General features: G+C 41.8%; 2 protein-coding genes across 8 annotated transcripts; both read right to left on the reverse strand.

Moving 5' to 3' along the window:
• Positions 1-1,520: 1,520 nt before the first annotated feature.
• On the reverse strand, positions 1,521-8,520 carry LOC109774430 (uncharacterized). 7 transcript variants are annotated; one of them, XR_005770658.3, is made up of 13 exons: positions 8,020-8,421; positions 7,848-7,909; positions 7,671-7,750; positions 7,454-7,564; positions 7,281-7,363; positions 6,860-6,911; positions 6,210-6,302; positions 4,549-4,617; positions 4,362-4,463; positions 4,161-4,229; positions 3,226-3,282; positions 2,063-2,361; positions 1,521-1,970 (listed from the first exon to the last, which is right to left on the reverse strand). XR_005770658.3 is itself a non-coding variant. In XM_040401714.3 (12 exons), the coding sequence occupies exons 1-12, from the start codon at positions 8,094-8,096 to the stop codon at positions 2,275-2,277; spliced, it is 942 nt and encodes a 313-aa protein (XP_040257648.1). In that variant the 5' UTR covers positions 8,097-8,398; the 3' UTR covers positions 2,023-2,274. The 7 variants fall into 7 exon arrangements, 3 of the variants coding, with proteins under 3 accessions (XP_040257648.1, XP_040257647.1, XP_040257649.1); XR_005770660.3 differs by having other exon boundaries at positions 1,521-1,965; positions 2,067-2,361; positions 8,020-8,398; XR_005770661.3 differs by having other exon boundaries at positions 1,521-1,965; positions 8,020-8,398.
• A 1,064-nt stretch (positions 8,521-9,584) lies between these two features.
• Positions 9,585-15,494, reverse strand: LOC109774429 (uncharacterized). The gene is made up of 12 exons (XM_020333145.4): positions 15,222-15,494; positions 15,054-15,115; positions 14,871-14,950; positions 14,622-14,765; positions 14,449-14,531; positions 14,128-14,179; positions 13,466-13,558; positions 11,815-11,883; positions 11,626-11,727; positions 11,426-11,494; positions 10,939-10,995; positions 9,585-10,020 (listed from the first exon to the last, which is right to left on the reverse strand). The coding sequence occupies exons 1-12, from the start codon at positions 15,296-15,298 to the stop codon at positions 9,934-9,936; spliced, it is 975 nt and encodes a 324-aa protein (XP_020188734.1). The 5' UTR covers positions 15,299-15,494; the 3' UTR covers positions 9,585-9,933.
• Between the last annotated feature and the right edge of the window lie 2,724 nt (positions 15,495-18,218).

Below are 18,218 nucleotides of genomic sequence, written 5' to 3' on the forward strand. Positions count from 1 at the left end.
CACGCGTCTCGTGTTTCGTGAATGAGCCGAGCTGAGCTTAGAGCTACGCCATGCTTGTGCTATATGTTTGCCGGACATAAACGCTTAATTAATCTCTTTGTCCTGCTTCTCGCGATCCAATCCTGCCGACCGCATGCACGGCCGGTCGGAAGAGCAGGCGTTCGGAACTCCGTCCTTTGCGATCCTGCACCGGAAGAAGGATGATAAGGTTTTTGGGGAGCGGCTCAACCCAACTGCTCACAGTTCGTCCTCGTCGCTGTCCATTGTTTCAAATACTTTCTCAATGACATGCTCAAGGATGACGCCGCCAAGAAGAAGGCCGCGGACGAAGCCGCCGCCGCCGCATAAAGCCTGGCCGATGGGAAGGTGTGATTCTTTCATCCCCTAGTTACTCATTCATGTGCTAGTCTGATATGTTGTGGTCATAGATGCCCTGGTTCTATGTTCTGTCCGGACCCACATGTTTAGATTTCAATATGAAATTCATACTCTTGTTGCCTTGTTCATGATTTACTTAGGGATTAAATCAACCGGAAAAGTGCTAATACATCCAACACGAGCTACTATTTATTGAAACATGCGAAATTTTTGAACTAAAGTCACGACACTTATTTTGGAATAGAGGGGGTAATTTTCTCCGTGATTACAAAAACATGAAAAGCATTTTTCCTCGGTTTGAAAACATAGATTAAGTTTCACCTCCCACTGACGATCCAGGCAAGAGCAACAACCCCCCGGTCCGATCTGCTCCCGCTAGTCTTTAACTATCGCGTCGTCATATCCCGGGGGCGGTTGCGTCGATAAACATTTTCTTTTGACACTTGGTGTTATCAAGTAGCACTGCATACGCCGCAGTCCCAATCAAGTTAAGTTAGTTTAGCAAAGCAAGCGCGAGGCAAACTGCTGTCATCGCGTGCCGCGGCGTTGAGTTGACAGCTGGTTACCGCGGCGACACGCAGGAATGACGCGGCGACGACATTCGGTTCGCTTGCCGCCACCCCCGTTGACACTGCATGAGAGGGGGGATACGGCGATGCCATCCATGTTTTGATTGGGACCTCGCTCGCTTAACAAACCAACCCGATAAGCCGCCACCCAAAGTCAGCTTCTCGAGCATCATCGCTGAGCGTATGTATAGGTTGACAACCTACGGCCTGGCTTTAAGATATTACTGTTAGTTATTATTTCGGTTGGAAGATAAACATGGAAGTAGTAGAATAGGCAAGTAGTATGAGGCTGCTTAGGCCTTGTACAATGGGAGATGCTTAGGAAGGTGCTTAGAAAAATAAACCGAGTTTTTCTGAGTACCGGTGCCTATTTCCACAGAAGAGACGCTTAGTTAAGCGTCTATCCTGTGTAAATAAGCACCGATGCTCAAGGAAAGCCTGGTTTATTTATCTAATTACCTTGCATTGTACAAGGCCTTAGAGGCGGCTCAGCCAGCCAGCCAGCGGCTTGCTGTTGCCAAGTGTCGTCGCGCGCACCCCAGCGGTTGGCGCACGACAGAGGAATGAATTGAATTTCCCGGGTAACTGTACATAATATCGCGCAAATACTTTAAAATTCCGGAGCTCCCAGTGATGACTACTCTATCCACATCACATTCTACTTTCCAGAAAGGACAGATGGGGCAACGGTATCATGACGTCCATCAGGGATTCTAGTGTAGAAGATACTACGGAATACATACAGGGCACCTGTGAGCGCCCAAGGCAAACTTCCAGGTTCCAGCACGGACATGGTTCTAAAACATGGGAGCAGTACAAATGGATGCACTATAGAAGAAGGATGGCAAACATTCCATGGCGCAATGCTCAACTGGTTCCCCACAAAACGACGTCTCGGAAAAATCGAGCGCCGGGTTGCACAGGATGATTATATGGAATTTGGCGCGGCTTACTGCCTTCCGGGAGCGGAAAAGAAACTAGAGCAGCAGTCAAAGAGCGCAACAGCACACCAGGCGGACTGAGCTACAAAATTACAAGAAGCTTGTTACCGCAATCGAAAGAAATCTCGTAACAGTAAAGAAAACCTCCCAAGGCAATAAGCCCAGGTTACTTACTTACCCAACCTTTATCTTCAGCTCAGCTGACAGTTCCCCAAGGAACAAGAAATAACCTACCATTGCTGCCTATGTCTAGAGATCTTGTTATACATCAGTTAGACAGGAGAAGGGGAAAAGGGCGCCAGGGCAAAATATTTATTCAAACTACTGTGCATAATAAAAGCCGTCACTCAACTCATGCGGGATGGAATGCACTTGCCATGAGATTATTACAGCGTGATTCGCGCACACACGCGCCAGTATGCTCCAGGGTGGAAAAGGGATCTTTCAAACACCCATATGTCTTTCACCAGCACCTGACACAATGATTCGCAGATGCCAAACATACATCAGGAGAATGCTTAGCCATGTAAGCCCAACCGTTCGATCGTCGTAAAGGTAATAAACGCACCACTGCTTGATATAACAAGCAGACAAGAAAAAAAACTGTCCCAAGTTCTCAACAGCATTCTAATATATACTTCTGCGTGATACATCATGGACGGGTGCAACCAAGTAATATATTTTCTCTACTTTGTTTTCATGGAATTTACGGAAACAGAAAGCAGCGGAATGTCGGTGAAGTGATGCCCCCAATGCAGTTACCTGACCGTAAGCAGCTATCAAATTAGATACATCAGGTTCAGGAAGTGAAACGTACTTGCCTAATAAGGTGGATTTCGATCAGTTTTAGTCAATCTAGTAAAGCTCGCATGGTAATCACAATTGTGGCAGACAATTAAATCATAAACTAGTCATTAACTGGTACTTCGCTAAATACAGTAGTTTTCAAAATCATGAACTAGGTACTAGCTAGTATTTGGTCAAATACGGTATTTTTTGTTCAGCGTGCAATTTTGACCCAACCTTGACTTCATGTGTACTTAATGCCAGCAAGCAGTCAGTGGGTGACCTGTGGCCAGGTGATAGAAGTATACACTCCTCCTGATATTTTATCTATCGGTCTTGATCACAGAAATGTTACTTGATATTTAGGTAATGGTAGATGTACCACTAAAGCAATGTAAAGGCATATGCAGAGGACATGCTGTGGAAAAAATTGCACGAGGAACTACTAAACATTTCGAAAAGAAAGTTCGAGGGCAAAGCCATGTACTTCATGTTTTTAATATCACATGTTTTACACCAAAATTTGAAATAATCTGACATGTTTAATTTACCTCCTTTGACTTGTCTCCTGACACAACCTCTCTTTTTGAATTATAGGCTTCAAATTTCTACAGGAAATATAATTGCAATAGTCAAGGGGTACACATACAAGGACAGAATAATATATAGTGCATATCCATGGTAGCAAACAAGCCATCTACTCGTAGCACAAAAGACAAAAAAATGAGAAACAGACACAGCCTAATAATGCAGTGTGATCAAACAAAAGAAACATATGGATACCCTAATAATACAATTATTAACAAAGTAAACTTACTATTATCAGTGCACCTTACGTTAGTGGACATTTTACAGTGCATGGCTTTTGATGCTTACAATATTACAGATCGTTGATATTAAGTCAAACCAAAGTGTCTGCCTTCTTTGAATGACGTAGACATCAGTGTTCTAGAAAAAAGAGAAAAGAACACATAGCATTTTCTTCAAAGGTCTTGGGGACATACCCTCTAAACTGTGTAGGCAGTCAGGCAGTACAAAATTACAAATACAAAACACTACATGCGAACAGGGTGAAGTGGCAGTTCAATGCTACATACTAGTTCAACATGAAAGAAAATACTTGATAACAACATGGGAGCTAGACTAGAAAACTAGGTCTTAGTATCAAGAACAACAATCTGAACATCACAGCAAGTTATGGAGTTTTACAGAAAGAAGACATAAATATAACATACACGTCTGTCATGCGTGTTCTCAAAAGAAAGAGGTGAAATATGTTCATTGGGAAAACAGAGAATACTTAAATACATGATGGGCATACAAGATTGACCTATAACCTTTGGAAAAAATAATAGGTATGGATAGAAAGCCAAAAAGGTGGACTTGTTCAACATCAAGCTAGCAATGTAAAAGTAGAGAAGAGACAAAATATAGTTGAACTGTACTGCATGACAAAAAGAAAACTACGAGCTTTACAGAATGAAACCTGCTTAGTGATGAACTCAAGCGTAAGCTGTACGTAAGCTTTGTTAAGGTCATTCTTATCAAGAGTAATCTGCAAAATAAACAAGACTTGACCAATTACCAGCTGACTTGGTTCAATCGTGACAATGCAGTATACAAATGTAAATGTTTACAAAAGATGATTTTTAGAGTTAGCATAATAGAAAAACAACAGATAGCTTACCATACGAGCCTTCAAAGTTCTTATGCTTACAGCAGGCTCCACCAATTCCCAGTGTACAGATTTCCACTTGGATTGTCTTTTCCTTATTTCATTTTTGACAGTCTGCAGAAAAAAGGAGAGGAAAGAATAAACGGCAAAGCCCCACAAAAGACATTGTCTGGCATCAATTCAGTAGGTGAAAGCTTACAGAATGCATATCATCTGTGAGAGCTTTCTGGAGAGATGGTATGTCTCCTCGTGCAATAAGCTTGTTAACCTGAATCCAAGGTAAGTGAACAATGTAGAGAGAGTTATTCCACGAACTAGTTCATGTCATACAAATTCCATCATACCTGGCAATATCAGTAAGCACTTCAATTTGCATTGCCGCTTTTAAAATAATATAGAAGACTGGACACCATTTTCATTCGAAACTCAGAGGAAACAATCGAACTTGACTGATTAAAGAACAATTGTAAGATAGCAATAAAAGAAGGAAAATGTCTATCTCAGTAAATCATGTCATTGAAAGGAATTCCATGACAAACTAAGAATTAACTGGGTGGGCATGCAATCGCTCTATGGCACATAGTTGAAACCACTGACAAATCATGCAACTCAACCACAAAAAATATAATCAAAACCAACAACAACAATAACAACAACAACAAAGCCTTTAGTCCCAAACAAGTTGGGGTAGGCTAGAGGTGAAACCCATAAGATCTCGTGACCAACTCATGGTTCTGGCACATGTCCATGGCTAGTTCATGGCTAGTTCTTTCGTGACACTCCAATCCTTCAGATCTCTCTTTACGGACTCCTCCCATGTCAAATTCGGTCTACCCTGACCTCTCTTGACATTATCAGCACGCTTTAGCCATCCGCTATGCACTGGAGCTTCTGGAGGCCTGCGCTGAATATGCCCAAACCATCTCAGACGATGTTGGACAAGCTTCTCTTCAATCGGAGCTAACCCAACTCTCTCTCGTAAAAAACATAATCAGAACCAAGGTTGTTATTATAACTAGCTAATTGCCCCATGCGTAGCTACAGATTTCACCAATATATTCGTGCTAAAAACAAACCTGTTTCATTTTGAATAATAGTTGTCTGTTTCAATGCTTACACTTCTAAATATGATTTCTTGGGTTTGTTGAAGTTGCAGAGGTTGTTCAGTTTGTTAAGGAAATAAAGGAAAGAACTATGAGAATGTCATGAGGTTGTTTAGCGTGAGAAAATTGGGCCTACATGTTAGTGCTGAATATTTGGAAGGAGAGGGACTGTGGTTTTGTGGATGGGGGGTGTGAGAAAAGGGGTGGTGTGACACCACCAGGCACTCACCACTAACTCCCATTTATGTAATAGTAAAGATATATATAACACAATGTGTTGAAGTGTTTAGTAACTAGCACAAACAACGACCCGTAACCATAAAGCCTATAGATCAGTAATTTCAAAATTTGGTTCGCAAACACAACAGTTTGTAACAAGTCTAGCATATATTGATATGGATCTATGTAGGAGAAATGGGAATGCAGACAGATGTTTATACAGAGCATTCAAATGCAATAATACTTGGTTGTCCCCTTAGCAGTGATTTTCTCTGGTAAGGATTCTGCAGTGTGATTTTACTTGTTTGGAGTTCATACAAATATTTTGCAAGTAACAACTCTCATGATCTCATCTTCCCTTATTAGATCACCAATCATGAAAACCTTAAACCCATGCCAATGCAATCTACCTCCTTAAATTGTACTTCCTCTGTAAACTAATATAAGACGTTTTAGATCACTAAAGAGTGATCTAAAAAGCCTTATATTAGTTTACAGAGGGAATACAACTTAATTCCATGTAATCAATGTGTCATACCTCCTTGTATATATTAAACGCTTGCTCCTGGAACTGTTTTTTGTTATATCCGATTTTCTTCCTCAACTTTGACACAGTAAATGCATTCATGAACTGTCAAGTAAAAAAACCCAATAACTCAGCACATGATTCATGACAGACGGTAGCACAAAAGAAAAACAGCATTAATTAAGTCAAATATCTTGTGATCAACACAGGGAGCAAGCAAATACAAGAAAGAGATTATTGATGAGGATGAAAAGTAAGCAATATATCCATCAGTAAAAGGCCCAAACGGTTTCCTCCTATGTGGTATTGCACCATTATTGTAATATGGAAATTTAAAATAGAAAAGAACACAGTAACATGCACCTATATCAAAGGGTATATCAAAATCAACTCTAAAATTATGGTAAATATCTCATGTCTTCTATTCACATGTAAATAAGAACTATTGTGACTTGGTTCTCTCAATGTTGGTGCATTGGTGCCAATGCAGTCAACAACCAATGTGCTCCCAACAATGGAAAGTAACCTCTTAGATTTCTAAACATGAAGGGTAACAATACTCAAATTTGCTCCAGATAACAAAGGTTGAAATATTGTAACAAGGAAAAAAATGGAACTTGATTTCTCATTGCAGCAGTTTTCCCAGTCAAGAAAGCCAGTACCTGCAGAATAGCATCCTCTTTTGTTCTACTCCAGCCACTTGGTGTAAACAATCTAAGTCAAAAAATAATAGTTATGAACTTATGATGATGATAAAGATTTTATCATGCACTGGGGAAGTTTGTTATGGGGCATTCAATAAAGGAACTGTGAGTTTGAACCTTAGGCATCAATTTTAAATGGTCAGTCCTGAACAACTAACAGATGGATCGGTCTTGCGAAGAAAAATCTCTCCACAACAACCAGAGAGGGCATTGACTACCATATACTCCCTCCGTTCCAAATAGATGACCCAACTTTATACTAACTTTAGTACAAAGTTAGTATAAAGTTGGGTCATCTATTTTGGAACGGAGGGAGTATATACATAATGATCCAAGTCAAATTAATTATAGAGAGTCAACATCTGCACTGGAATTCAACCTTTTCCAAAATGGGATAGGTTCCGGGACACGGTATGGCTCAAAAACAAAACCAGGGCTCGGCATGTCAGCTTTCAAAGCAACCTGCACATACATATACACAGAGCCACTACAGTTAACAGAATACTCCTCCAACTTAAAAAGAATCAAAATGGCAAATTAATGCCCTCGCACCTTGTAACCACCAAAAGAAACGCCTTCGGACAGGGATGGTGGTTTTGGGGCTGCTCCTGCTCCTGACGACATTGGTCTTGCATGATTTAGGTGGACTGCAAGCTCTAGAATCTGCAGAAATGCAACCAACGCGAATTTGTAAACCGAATCGAATATCGGACATTGTAGGCAAAAACGTTGCAGATTCACCAAAAAAAGTGAACTTGAGTACTCGAACCTGCGCGGTGTGGACATGCGACGGCCCTCCAAACTTGCCAGAAATCACGCCGCCGCCATTGTATGCTAAGCTTGCAAAGCCTAAAGATTAAACAAACCCACACACACAAAAAATGAATGAAATGAAGCCGGAGAGGAACTGAAAGAGGCAAAGTGGCAAACCATATCAGTCGCGCACCTCTTACAGATGTATTCGCGTGGATCAGAGCTAAAGATCGGGAAACGGTGGCATAGTGATCTCTGCAACGGAAGCGAGAAGGAGAAGGGTAAGAATTATCGGATTCGCATTATGGATGGAGAGCGAGATCTAGACTGAACGGAGAATGGAGGAGGAAGACGCAAGGGGTTACGGCGGCAGCGGCGGAGGCAGGTGGAGAGGCCGGTGAAGGCGGCGGACCAGCGACTGGCCGAGGCGGGCCAGAGACATCGGCGAGGTTTCTTCTCCGCGACGGCGCCGGCGACGGGGGTTGGGGAGGTGCGAGGAGCGGGACGGAAGTGGGCGGCGAGGGTTTAGAAAGGGGATAGGGAATTAACTGACAGAACGACAAACCACTAGTCACTAGATATGATCAACTGATTTCGTCCCTCCATTGTGAAATCAACGCCTGGGATGCAAACGAATTGTTTGCTTGATATGTATTCTGCTTGGTACTTGAATAAAGTGTGTGCACTCACCCCTCATATCCATTCCTCTCAATGATGATGGAATCGGCGGGCGGTTGTTGGCGGTGCTCAAAGACTTCGCGGCAAGGGCAGCACATCCGGAGGTGACCGTGCATTTCTCCTCGTGTATCCTCTGTTTCTATTTCTCAGCGCCGTTCACCGTTCCTCTCATCGGCGCACATGATTTTGTGGAGGAGAGAGGTTAGGTCACGGGGTCCTGGTAAGCACCGGGATTAGCTCGACGTGGTCGATTTTCAATGGAGCGTTTGTAATCGTTGTCCGCGTGGGTCATTCTGGGTTGAATACGTGCAGGGCAAGAGGGAGAGTGGAATATTGTGTTTTCTTAGTGTGTGTGTGTGTGTGTGTGTGGGGGGGGGGGGGGGGGGGGGGGGCAGGGGGCTTGGACATCCAAAGCATTTTCAACAACGTCCTCATGTGATTTTTTGGAGGGGGTTGAGCGAGTGATGAAGTTTTTTGGCTAATTTTGGGGGATGGGGTTTTTTGTGGCGATTTTTGGGTGATTTTCTGGGGGCGGATTTTGGAAGAAAAAACAAATTAACACCAACCCTCTTCACTTTTGCTGTATGATGTAGCGAATTGACTAGATGATTTGGGTCCATTCCTGTTTTTTTAGTTACCCTCTTGCTGCAATAATGTTACATTGTCTACATAAATTTTCCCAAACAGTACACAAATCCCTGCCAAATAATGTTACATAAATTACCTATAGTTGTATTGGATTTAACAGGGAGTTGCATCACAGGTACTCCCACTGTAAACTTTACAAAGGGAGTACTAGGCATGGAGCTTTAATTTTCCAGGGGAGTGTTTTTGGACTTACCATGGCAGTTGCGTTGGATTTCACCAGGGATTTTACCAGTGATGTAGTAGGCAAATTACCAAGCATAGTTTACAAATATCTTGTTCTATACACAATTACCATTGTTGTATGCAAGTTACCAGGCATGTATTCATCCATCCCAAAATAGTACAAAGTTGCACTAAGGTTAAGACCGTTATTTTGGGACGAAGGGAGTATTTAGCAAAATTACCATAATTCATGTATATTAGTCATCATGTACATGAAAGCGCAGTTGCCTTTTTTGTTTTGTATTGCGCTGTGATTGATACTTCAAGATAAAAAAGTTCACCAATAGTACATAGTTTTTTTTTTCAAATTTCATTTGTAGATATCAGGTTTTTGTATCATAGTCCCCCATGCATGTCCCTGCATTATTATGTAGACAATACATTTACTAACAAAAATTACCAATACTGTATGATCACTGAAGTTATTGGCAATGTTCTATCAAAATGACCACAATAGAGATAAATCTGGTAACAGTAAAGTAAACTACCAAATGCAGTATGCCCAAGTTGCTTCCCTAGCTAATACGGGACAAGACTTGTATCTTCAGCTGACAATTCCCCAAGGAACAAGAAAAAACCTACCATTACTGTTTTCATAAGCATGTCTGTAGATCTTCGTTAGACAGTCAGTTAGACAGGCAAAAAAGGGCGGCAGGGCAAAATATTTATTCAAACTGCTGCGCATAACAAAAGCCATCCTTCAGATCATTCAGGAAGGAACCAAGAGATTATCACAATGTGATTCGCCCACACACACGCCAGTATGCTCCAGGGTGGAAAAGGGATCTTTCAAACACCCATATGTCTTTCACCAGTACCTACACAATGATTTGCAGATGCCAAACGTACATCACGAGATTGTTTTGCCAAGCAAGCCCAACTGTTCGACTGTCGTAAAGGTATTACTTAGCACTCCCTCCGTAAAGAAATATAAGAGCGTTTAGATCACTACTTTAGTGATCTAAAGTAGTGATCTAAACGCTCTTATATTTCTTTACTGAGGGAGTATATTACAGATATCAGTAAAGCAGTGGGATGTAGGTAAAGGTAATGCCCCCCAATGTTCAAATACCTGGCTGTAAGCAGCTATTTAATATAAAGACGTCGATTTACAGGTTATTATATCAAACTAGATACTTCAGGAAGCACACTTGCCTAATAAGGTCGCATAGCAATCACAATTGTGACAGACAACAAAATCATGGACTAGTTATTGACTGGTACTTGGTCAAATACAGTAATTTTCCAAATCATGAACTATTACTAGCTACTCCCTCCGTTCCATAATTCTTGTCATGGTTTTAGTTCAAATTATGGAACGGAGGGAGTAGTACATGGCTAAATACGGTAGTTTCCGTTCAGTCTGTATTCTGGCTTCCAGCATGCTAACGATATGGAATGTTGATCCAGTTTTGACTCATGTGTACTTAATGTCAGCAAGCGGTCGGTGGACAACTAGTGGCCAGAAGATAAAGGTGTACACTCTTCCTGATATTTTACCCTTTCGTCTTGATCACAGAAATGTGACATGATATTAAGGTAATGATAGATGTACCACTAAAGCAATGTAAAGAGCATGTGCAGACATATTGTGGATAAAACTGGCCAATTGCACGAGGAACTATTAACGTTTCAAAAATAAAGTGCAAGCCATTTGAGGGCAAAGCCATATACTTCATGCTTTTAATATCACATATTTTACACCAAATTTCGAAATAATGTGACGTTTAATTTACCTCCTTTGACTTGTCCCCTGACACAACCTCTCCTTTTGAATTATAGGCTTCAAATTTCTACAGGAAATATAATTGAAATGGTCAAGGGTGCTGCATACTAGTTCAACATGAAATAAAATACTTGGTAACAATATGGTAGCTAGACTAGAATACAAGGTCTTAGTATCAACTACAACAATCTGAACATCACAGCAAGTAATGGAGTTTACAGAAAGAAGACATAAATATCAAAACATACACATCTGACATGTGTGTTCTCAAAAGAAGAGGTGAATATGTTCATTGTGAAGACATAGACTAGAACTTAAATACATGACGGACATACAAGATTGACCTAGCCTTTGGAAAAAATAATAGGTATGGATAGAAAGCCAAAAAGATGAATTTGTTCAACATCCAGTCAGCAATTTAAAAGTAAGGAGGGAACAAAATATAGTTGAGTTGTACTGCATCACACATAAAAAACTTGAACTTTACAGAATGAAACCTGCTTAGTGACGAACTCAAGCGTAAGCTGTATGAAAGCTTTGTCAAGGTCATTCTTATCAAGACCAATCTGCAAAATAAAAAGAGTTGACCAATTACCAACTGGCTTGGTTCAATCGTGACAATACATCATACAGATGTAAATGTGTGAAAAAGATGACTTTTAGAGCTAACAGGATAGAAAAACAACAGATAGCTTACCATACGAGCCCTCAAAGTTCTTATGCTTACAGCAGGCTCCACCAATTCCAAGTGTACAGATTTCCACTTGGATTCTCTTCTCTTTATTTCATTTTTAACAGTCTTCAGGAAAAGGAAGAGAGTAAAGAATGAACACCAAAGCCCCGCACAAGACATTATCTGACATCAATTCAGTAGGTGAAAGCTTACAGAATGCATACTGTCCGTCAGAGCTTTCCGGAGAGATGATGTGTCTCCTTGTGCCATAAGCTTGTTAACCTGGATCCAAGGAAAGGGAACAATGTAGACAGAGTTATTCCATGAACTAATTCATGTCATGGAAATCCCATCATACCTAGAAATATCAGTAAGCACTTCAATTTGCATTAGGGCTTTTAAATAATACTCCCTCCATCCCTTTATGTAAGGTACTAAGACGTATTATTTTTGGCGAGCTGACCAAGGCACGGAAATATAGAGAATTCAGGACGAAATTGCCATTGGCTAATTCGGTGGTTAGCAGCAGGTAAATCAATTAGGTGGACCGGATCCAGCAATTTGATTGTGTGTGCAGAATTCCTGCTCGCCTTGCATGCCCATGCACACGGTAAAGATTAGACGTGCAGATTTTCTTCCTGACTAACGATTGGAAGGTTGGCTCGCATGATCTTCTTTCCCAAATAACGGCTAGAGATATGTTTTCTAACTGATTCTTACATGAGGTTGGCTTGTACGTGATTTTTATTCTAGGGGAGGTTGGCCTGTATGGTGTGGTGGAAGGGTAAAAGCTGAATTCTGGGGAATTAGAAGAATTATACCTTACATTATTAAATTTTAGCAAAAAAATAAATACATCTTATATAAAGGAACAGAGGGAGTATAGAAGGCTGGACACCATATTCTTTCAAAACCCAGAAGAAATAATCATACATAACTGATTAAAGAAGAAATCTTAGGTGGAAATAGAAGAAAGAAATATTTCTATGACAAACTAAGAATTAAACTGGGTGGACATGCAATCGATGTATGGCAGATAGTTGAAACCATTGTGACAAATCATGCAACTCATCCACAGAAATATAATCAGAACCAAGGTTGTTATTATAAATAGCTAATTGCCCCATGCGTTGCTACAGATTTCACAAATATATTCATGCTTAAAAAATAAACCTGTTTCATTTAGAATAGTAATTGTCCGTTTCAATTCTTACACTTTACAAATGATTTCCTGGGTTTGTTGAAGTTGCATAGGTTGTTCAGTTTGTTAAGGAAATAAAGAAAAGAACTATGAGATGGTCATGAGGTTGTATAGCATGAGGATATTGGGCCTACATGTCGGTGCTGAATATTTGGAAGGAAGACTGTAGTTTCGTGGATGCAGGGTGTGAGGAAAGGAGGGGTGTGACACCACCAGGCACTCACCACTAACTCCCATTTATAGTAAAGATAAATAGTACATTGTGTTTGAAGTGTTTGGCAACTAGCACTAGCAACAAGACCCATAACCATAAAGCCTACAGATCAGTAATTTCAACAGTTGGTTCCCAAGCACAATTGTTCATACCAAATCTAGCATATATTGATATGGATCTATGTAGGTGAAATGGGATTGCAGACAGATATTTATACAAAGCATTCAAATGCAACAATACTTGGTAGTCCCCTTAGCAATGATTTTCCCTGGTAAGGATTCTGCAGTGTGATTTTACTTATTAGATCACCAATATTTTGCAAGTAACAACTCTCATGATCTCATCTTCCCTTATTAGATCACCAATCATGAAAACCTTAAACCCATGCCAATGCAACCTAACTCCTTAAAATTTGTACAACTTAATTCCATGTAATGAATGTGTCATACCTCCTTGTATATATTAAACGCTTGATCGTAGAACTGTTTTTTGGTATATCCGGTTTTCTTCCTCAACCTTGACACAGCATATGCATTCTTCATCTGTCAAGTAAAAAACCCAACTACTCAACACATGATTCACTACAGACGGTAGCACAAAAGAAGAGCTGCATTAATTAAGTCAAATATCTTAAGATCAGCATAGGGAGCAAGCAAATACTAGAAAGAGATTATTGATGAGAATCGGAAGTAGGAAATATATCCATCAGTAAAAGGCCGAAACGGTTTCCTCCTATGTAGTATTACATCATTATTATAACATGGAAATTTTAAAATAGAAAATAACACAGTAGCATGCACCTGTATCCAAGAGTATATCATGAGTTATGGTAAATATCTCATGTCTTTCTATTCTCATGTAAGAATTATTTTGACTGGTAATGAAAAATGCAGTAGTGAACTTGATTGTCTCAATGTTGGCGCATTGGTGTCAATGCAGTCAAAAAACAATGCGCTCCCAACAATGAGAAGTAACATCTTAGATTTCTAAACATGTAGGGTAACAGTACTGAAATTAGTCTCAAGATAACAAATACTGAAATATTGTAACAAGTTAAAAATGGAACTCGATTTCTCGTTACAGCAGTTTCCCAAGACAAAAAAGTTAGTACCTCCAGAATAACATCCTCCTTTGTTCTAGTCCAGCCACTTCGTGTAAACAATCTAAGTCAAAGAAAAATTAGTTATGATGATGATGATGAAGATTTTATCATGCATTGGGCAGTTTGTTATGGGGCATTCAATTAAACTGAGTTTGAACCTTAGGCATCAATTTTAAATGGTCAGTCCTGGACAACTAACAGATGGATCGGTTTTGCGAAGAAAAACCTCCTCACAGAAACCAGAGAGGTCATTGACTACCATATAGGCATATACATAATGATCTATGAGAAATGAATTACAGAGAGTCAATATCTGCACTGGAATTCAACCTTTTCCAAAACGGGATAGGTTCCCGGACACAGTATGGCTCATAAACAAAACCAGGGCTCATCATGAAAACTTTCAAACCAACCTGCACATACATATACACAAAGGCACTACAGTTAACAGAATACTTGTCCAACTTAAAAATAATGAAAATGGAAAATCAATGTGCTTGCACCTTTTTAGCACCAACAGGAACGCCTTTGGACACTGACGGTGGCGTCACCGGTGCTCCTGATGGCGTTGGCCCTGCCGGTGCCGGTGCCACAGCTCCTGATGACATTTGTCTTGCATGATTTAGGTGAACTACGAGCTCCAGAACCTGCAGAAATGCAACCAACGCGAATTTGTAACCCAAATCAAGTATCAGACCTTGTAAGAAAAAACGTTTTAGATTCACCAAAAAAGTGAACTTTAGTACACAAACCTGAACAGCGTGCAGAGGCGACGGACCTCCAAACTTGCCAGCAATCAAGCCGCCGCCGTTGTATGTTAAGCTTGAAAAACCTAAAGATTAAACGCACACACACAAAAACTGATTGAAATGAAGCCCATAGAGGAACTGGAAGAGGGGTGAAACAAACAGCAGGCAGCCATATCAGTCGCGCACCTCTTACAGATGTATTCGCGTGGATCAGAGCTAAAGATCGGGAAACGGCGGCATGGTGGTCTCTGCAGCCGAAGCGATAAAGAAGAGGGTAAGAATTATCGGATTCACATTGTGGAGAGCGAGATCTAGACCGGACGGGGAATGGAGGGGGAGGACGCGAGGGGTTACGTCGGCGGCGCTGGAGGCAGGTGGAGAGGCCGGTGGAGGCGGCGGATCAGCGACTGGCCGAGGCGGGCCAGAGACATCGGCAAAGTTTCTTCTCCGCGACGGCGACGGCGACGGGGGTGGGGAGGTGCGAGGAGCGGGACGGAACTGGGCGGCGAGGGTTTAGGAAGGGGCGAGAGAATGAAGAATGAACTGACAGAACGGCGAAACCAGTGAAAAATCACAAAATTGGCCCTTTGGCCAAAGTTCAGCACAAAATGAACCCTTTTTCAAAATATTTCATAGAATGGCCCTTTCTTCATGGCCCCCGCATCCGGGGCGCCATGCTAGACATCATAATGCCCCTGTCAAGGGCGCCATGTCGCGGCGCTGATCAGCCATGTCGGTGCGCCTGGGCCTATCTGTGGTTGCATGACGCCCCAGGGGCGGGCCGCTATGGGCGTGACCATGACGCCCTGGATGGGGGCGCCATGCCCCTTCGATGAAATTACCCCTGCCGCCACGATTCCCTACAGAGAGAGAGAGAGACAGAGGCTCGTCTCTGTTCTTCCTCTCATCGCCCAGCCCGCGGCCCCTCCCTTCCTTCCTCCAAATCCGCGGCCAAGAAGGACAGATCGAAGGGGAAAACCGGTGGATCTTCTTCCCCTCCTAATCCTCTAGGTAATCCCCCAACTTTCTCCTCTTTTTATTGGTTAATTTTGTTGCATTCACCCCATGTGTAGAAACCCTAGTTCATCCCCTTTTTCAAAATTTGTTGATATTTGCATTTGTATTAGAAATGTATGGGTAGGTATATGTATGGTATGATTAGTATTTGGTACATAGATAATAGAAGGTTGTGTGCAAATGTGTGTATGCATATTCACTTGTATGGATGATTTGGCTTAGGTATAGATTTGTAGTTGTATGTATCCATTTGTTGTATGGATATGGATATTTGCACCATGGTTTTATGTTTATATTTCCATTACTCTGGATATTTACAAATGAAAAGGAGGCTTACGATGTACATTGTAATTTTGTAGGATGGCTTCTCTTATCCATCCATCGTACGATCTACTTCATCGTGCACGGTTCATGGCAGATGAAAGAAGGGTTTTTGATGAGCTTCACTTGAGGTCTGGTGCAGTTCATGAGAAGATGGAATATGATGAGCGATACACAGAGTATATCTGGAAGACTGGGCTTCTCCCATTTGTCTCACTCGTGTCTCGTTCGATGCCAAAGATGAATCCTTGTGCGATCACGGCACTAGTTGACCGATGGCGCCCTGAGACGCATGCTTTCCACTTCTTTGCTAGAGAGATGACGGTGACTTTGCAGGATGTTACAGATCACTGGACTTCCTATCAAAGGAGAGCCTATTTGTTTTTGCACAGATTCAGAGGGATGGCGTGAGACTATGGTGGGACTCATTGGGAAGGAGCCGGGGGTGCAAGGGAAGTCCGCCGGTGCAAGTTATCATTGGATTGCTGGGAACTTTAGGAAGTGCCCGGATGATGTTGATGATGAAACGGTGCGACAGTATTGCAGGGCATACTTATGGTATGTAGTCAGCCGGACTCTTTTCTCGGATGGCACGCGCGTGAATGCTTCCTTTATGTGGTTAAAGTTGTTTGCTGGGTGGGAACATGGACTGAGTTGGGGTACGGCAGCACTAGCTTATTTGTATCGGCAGGTAACTAGTTTTGCATAGTATCTTAACAATGTAGATATTTTATATGGTTTGTACTGACATATCTACTATTTGTGTGTAGTTGGACGAGGCTTGCGGTAGGGGCGTGGATCCAAAGAACACCGCCAAGGCAAAGGAAGCCAACATCGGTGGTCCCATGCTTCTCTTGTCGGTCTGGAGTTGGAAACGCTTGCCAGTTGGGCGGCCAACGCCTGCGGGTCTTGGTTATGAGCCATGGGATGATCATGATGACCCGGACCGTATGCCTACATGGGCATATAAGTGGGACAAGGTTGAAGGTTTTGTTGGCAATTCAAAGACCATGTATTTGCACTATTGCAACGAGCTCGACATCATGACCCCAGAGCAGGTTAGTTTGTTGACTGTGTTGCCCCTTCGGTTTTCCAAAAATCATAGTAAGCATCTATTTTATTATTTGACGCTACAGGTGACCTAGGAGCCATACGGAACGGCGGGCAATATTGGCAGAAGTCTCACTTTCAGATTGAACCGAAAGTGTTATGAAGAAGCAAACCTATGGCGGATGTGTTGCCATTGATTTGTTACTATGTCGTTGAGTTTCATCAGCCACATCGGGTTATGACACAGTTTGGCTTATATCAGGAGACCCTGCCAAAGTACAAGGACACTTCGATACATCTGCATAGGTAAATGCTTAATACTACTTGAAGGTATTATTTTCATTGTTTCACGCTACTAACGAACATGATGATAGAGGCGAGAGTGTCCCGATGTTTCGATGAGATAGCTATCGTTTTCTGAGGGAGTCAACTTTGACGATCCAACTACGAACGTGCGAAGACGTCGCGCCTTAGCAATCGCTAGACCAACTTCCGAGGGGTTATTACGCCAGAGCACGATCAACCTGACCACGAGGGTCTATTTCCTGCGAGCAAACGAAGAACAAGCAAGAAACTGAGATTGCAATCTGGATATTGTGAATAAAAGAGGAAAGCTTTATTAATGAAGCTGGGGTTCTGTGACGTCTTGGTCTGGTCGTTGAACACAAACGAAGTACGCGAAGTTGCAGCTATGGCGAACTTTTAATCTAAACAAAACCCAAAGTCTAAATGATGCCCTAAGGGCTGTATATATGGAGGAAGAGGGGGGAATTCCGTGGCCCTTGGAGGAGGGGTCCGAAACCAACCCCAACTCTTGTTTCCCCACACATACGGACTCTAAAAACAGCCTATATTCAAGTATTTCGAAAATACATGGGCCTGGACCAAAAATAAGGTGACGCAGCATCTAGAATAGCCTCTGGACGAAAATTATGAAGTGGCATCTTGTATATTTCGTCCAAG

The sequence above is a fragment of the Aegilops tauschii genome, chromosome 2 (genome assembly GCF_002575655.3).
Source record: "Aegilops tauschii subsp. strangulata cultivar AL8/78 chromosome 2, Aet v6.0, whole genome shotgun sequence".
NCBI classification, from domain to species: domain Eukaryota; kingdom Viridiplantae; phylum Streptophyta; class Magnoliopsida; order Poales; family Poaceae; genus Aegilops; species Aegilops tauschii.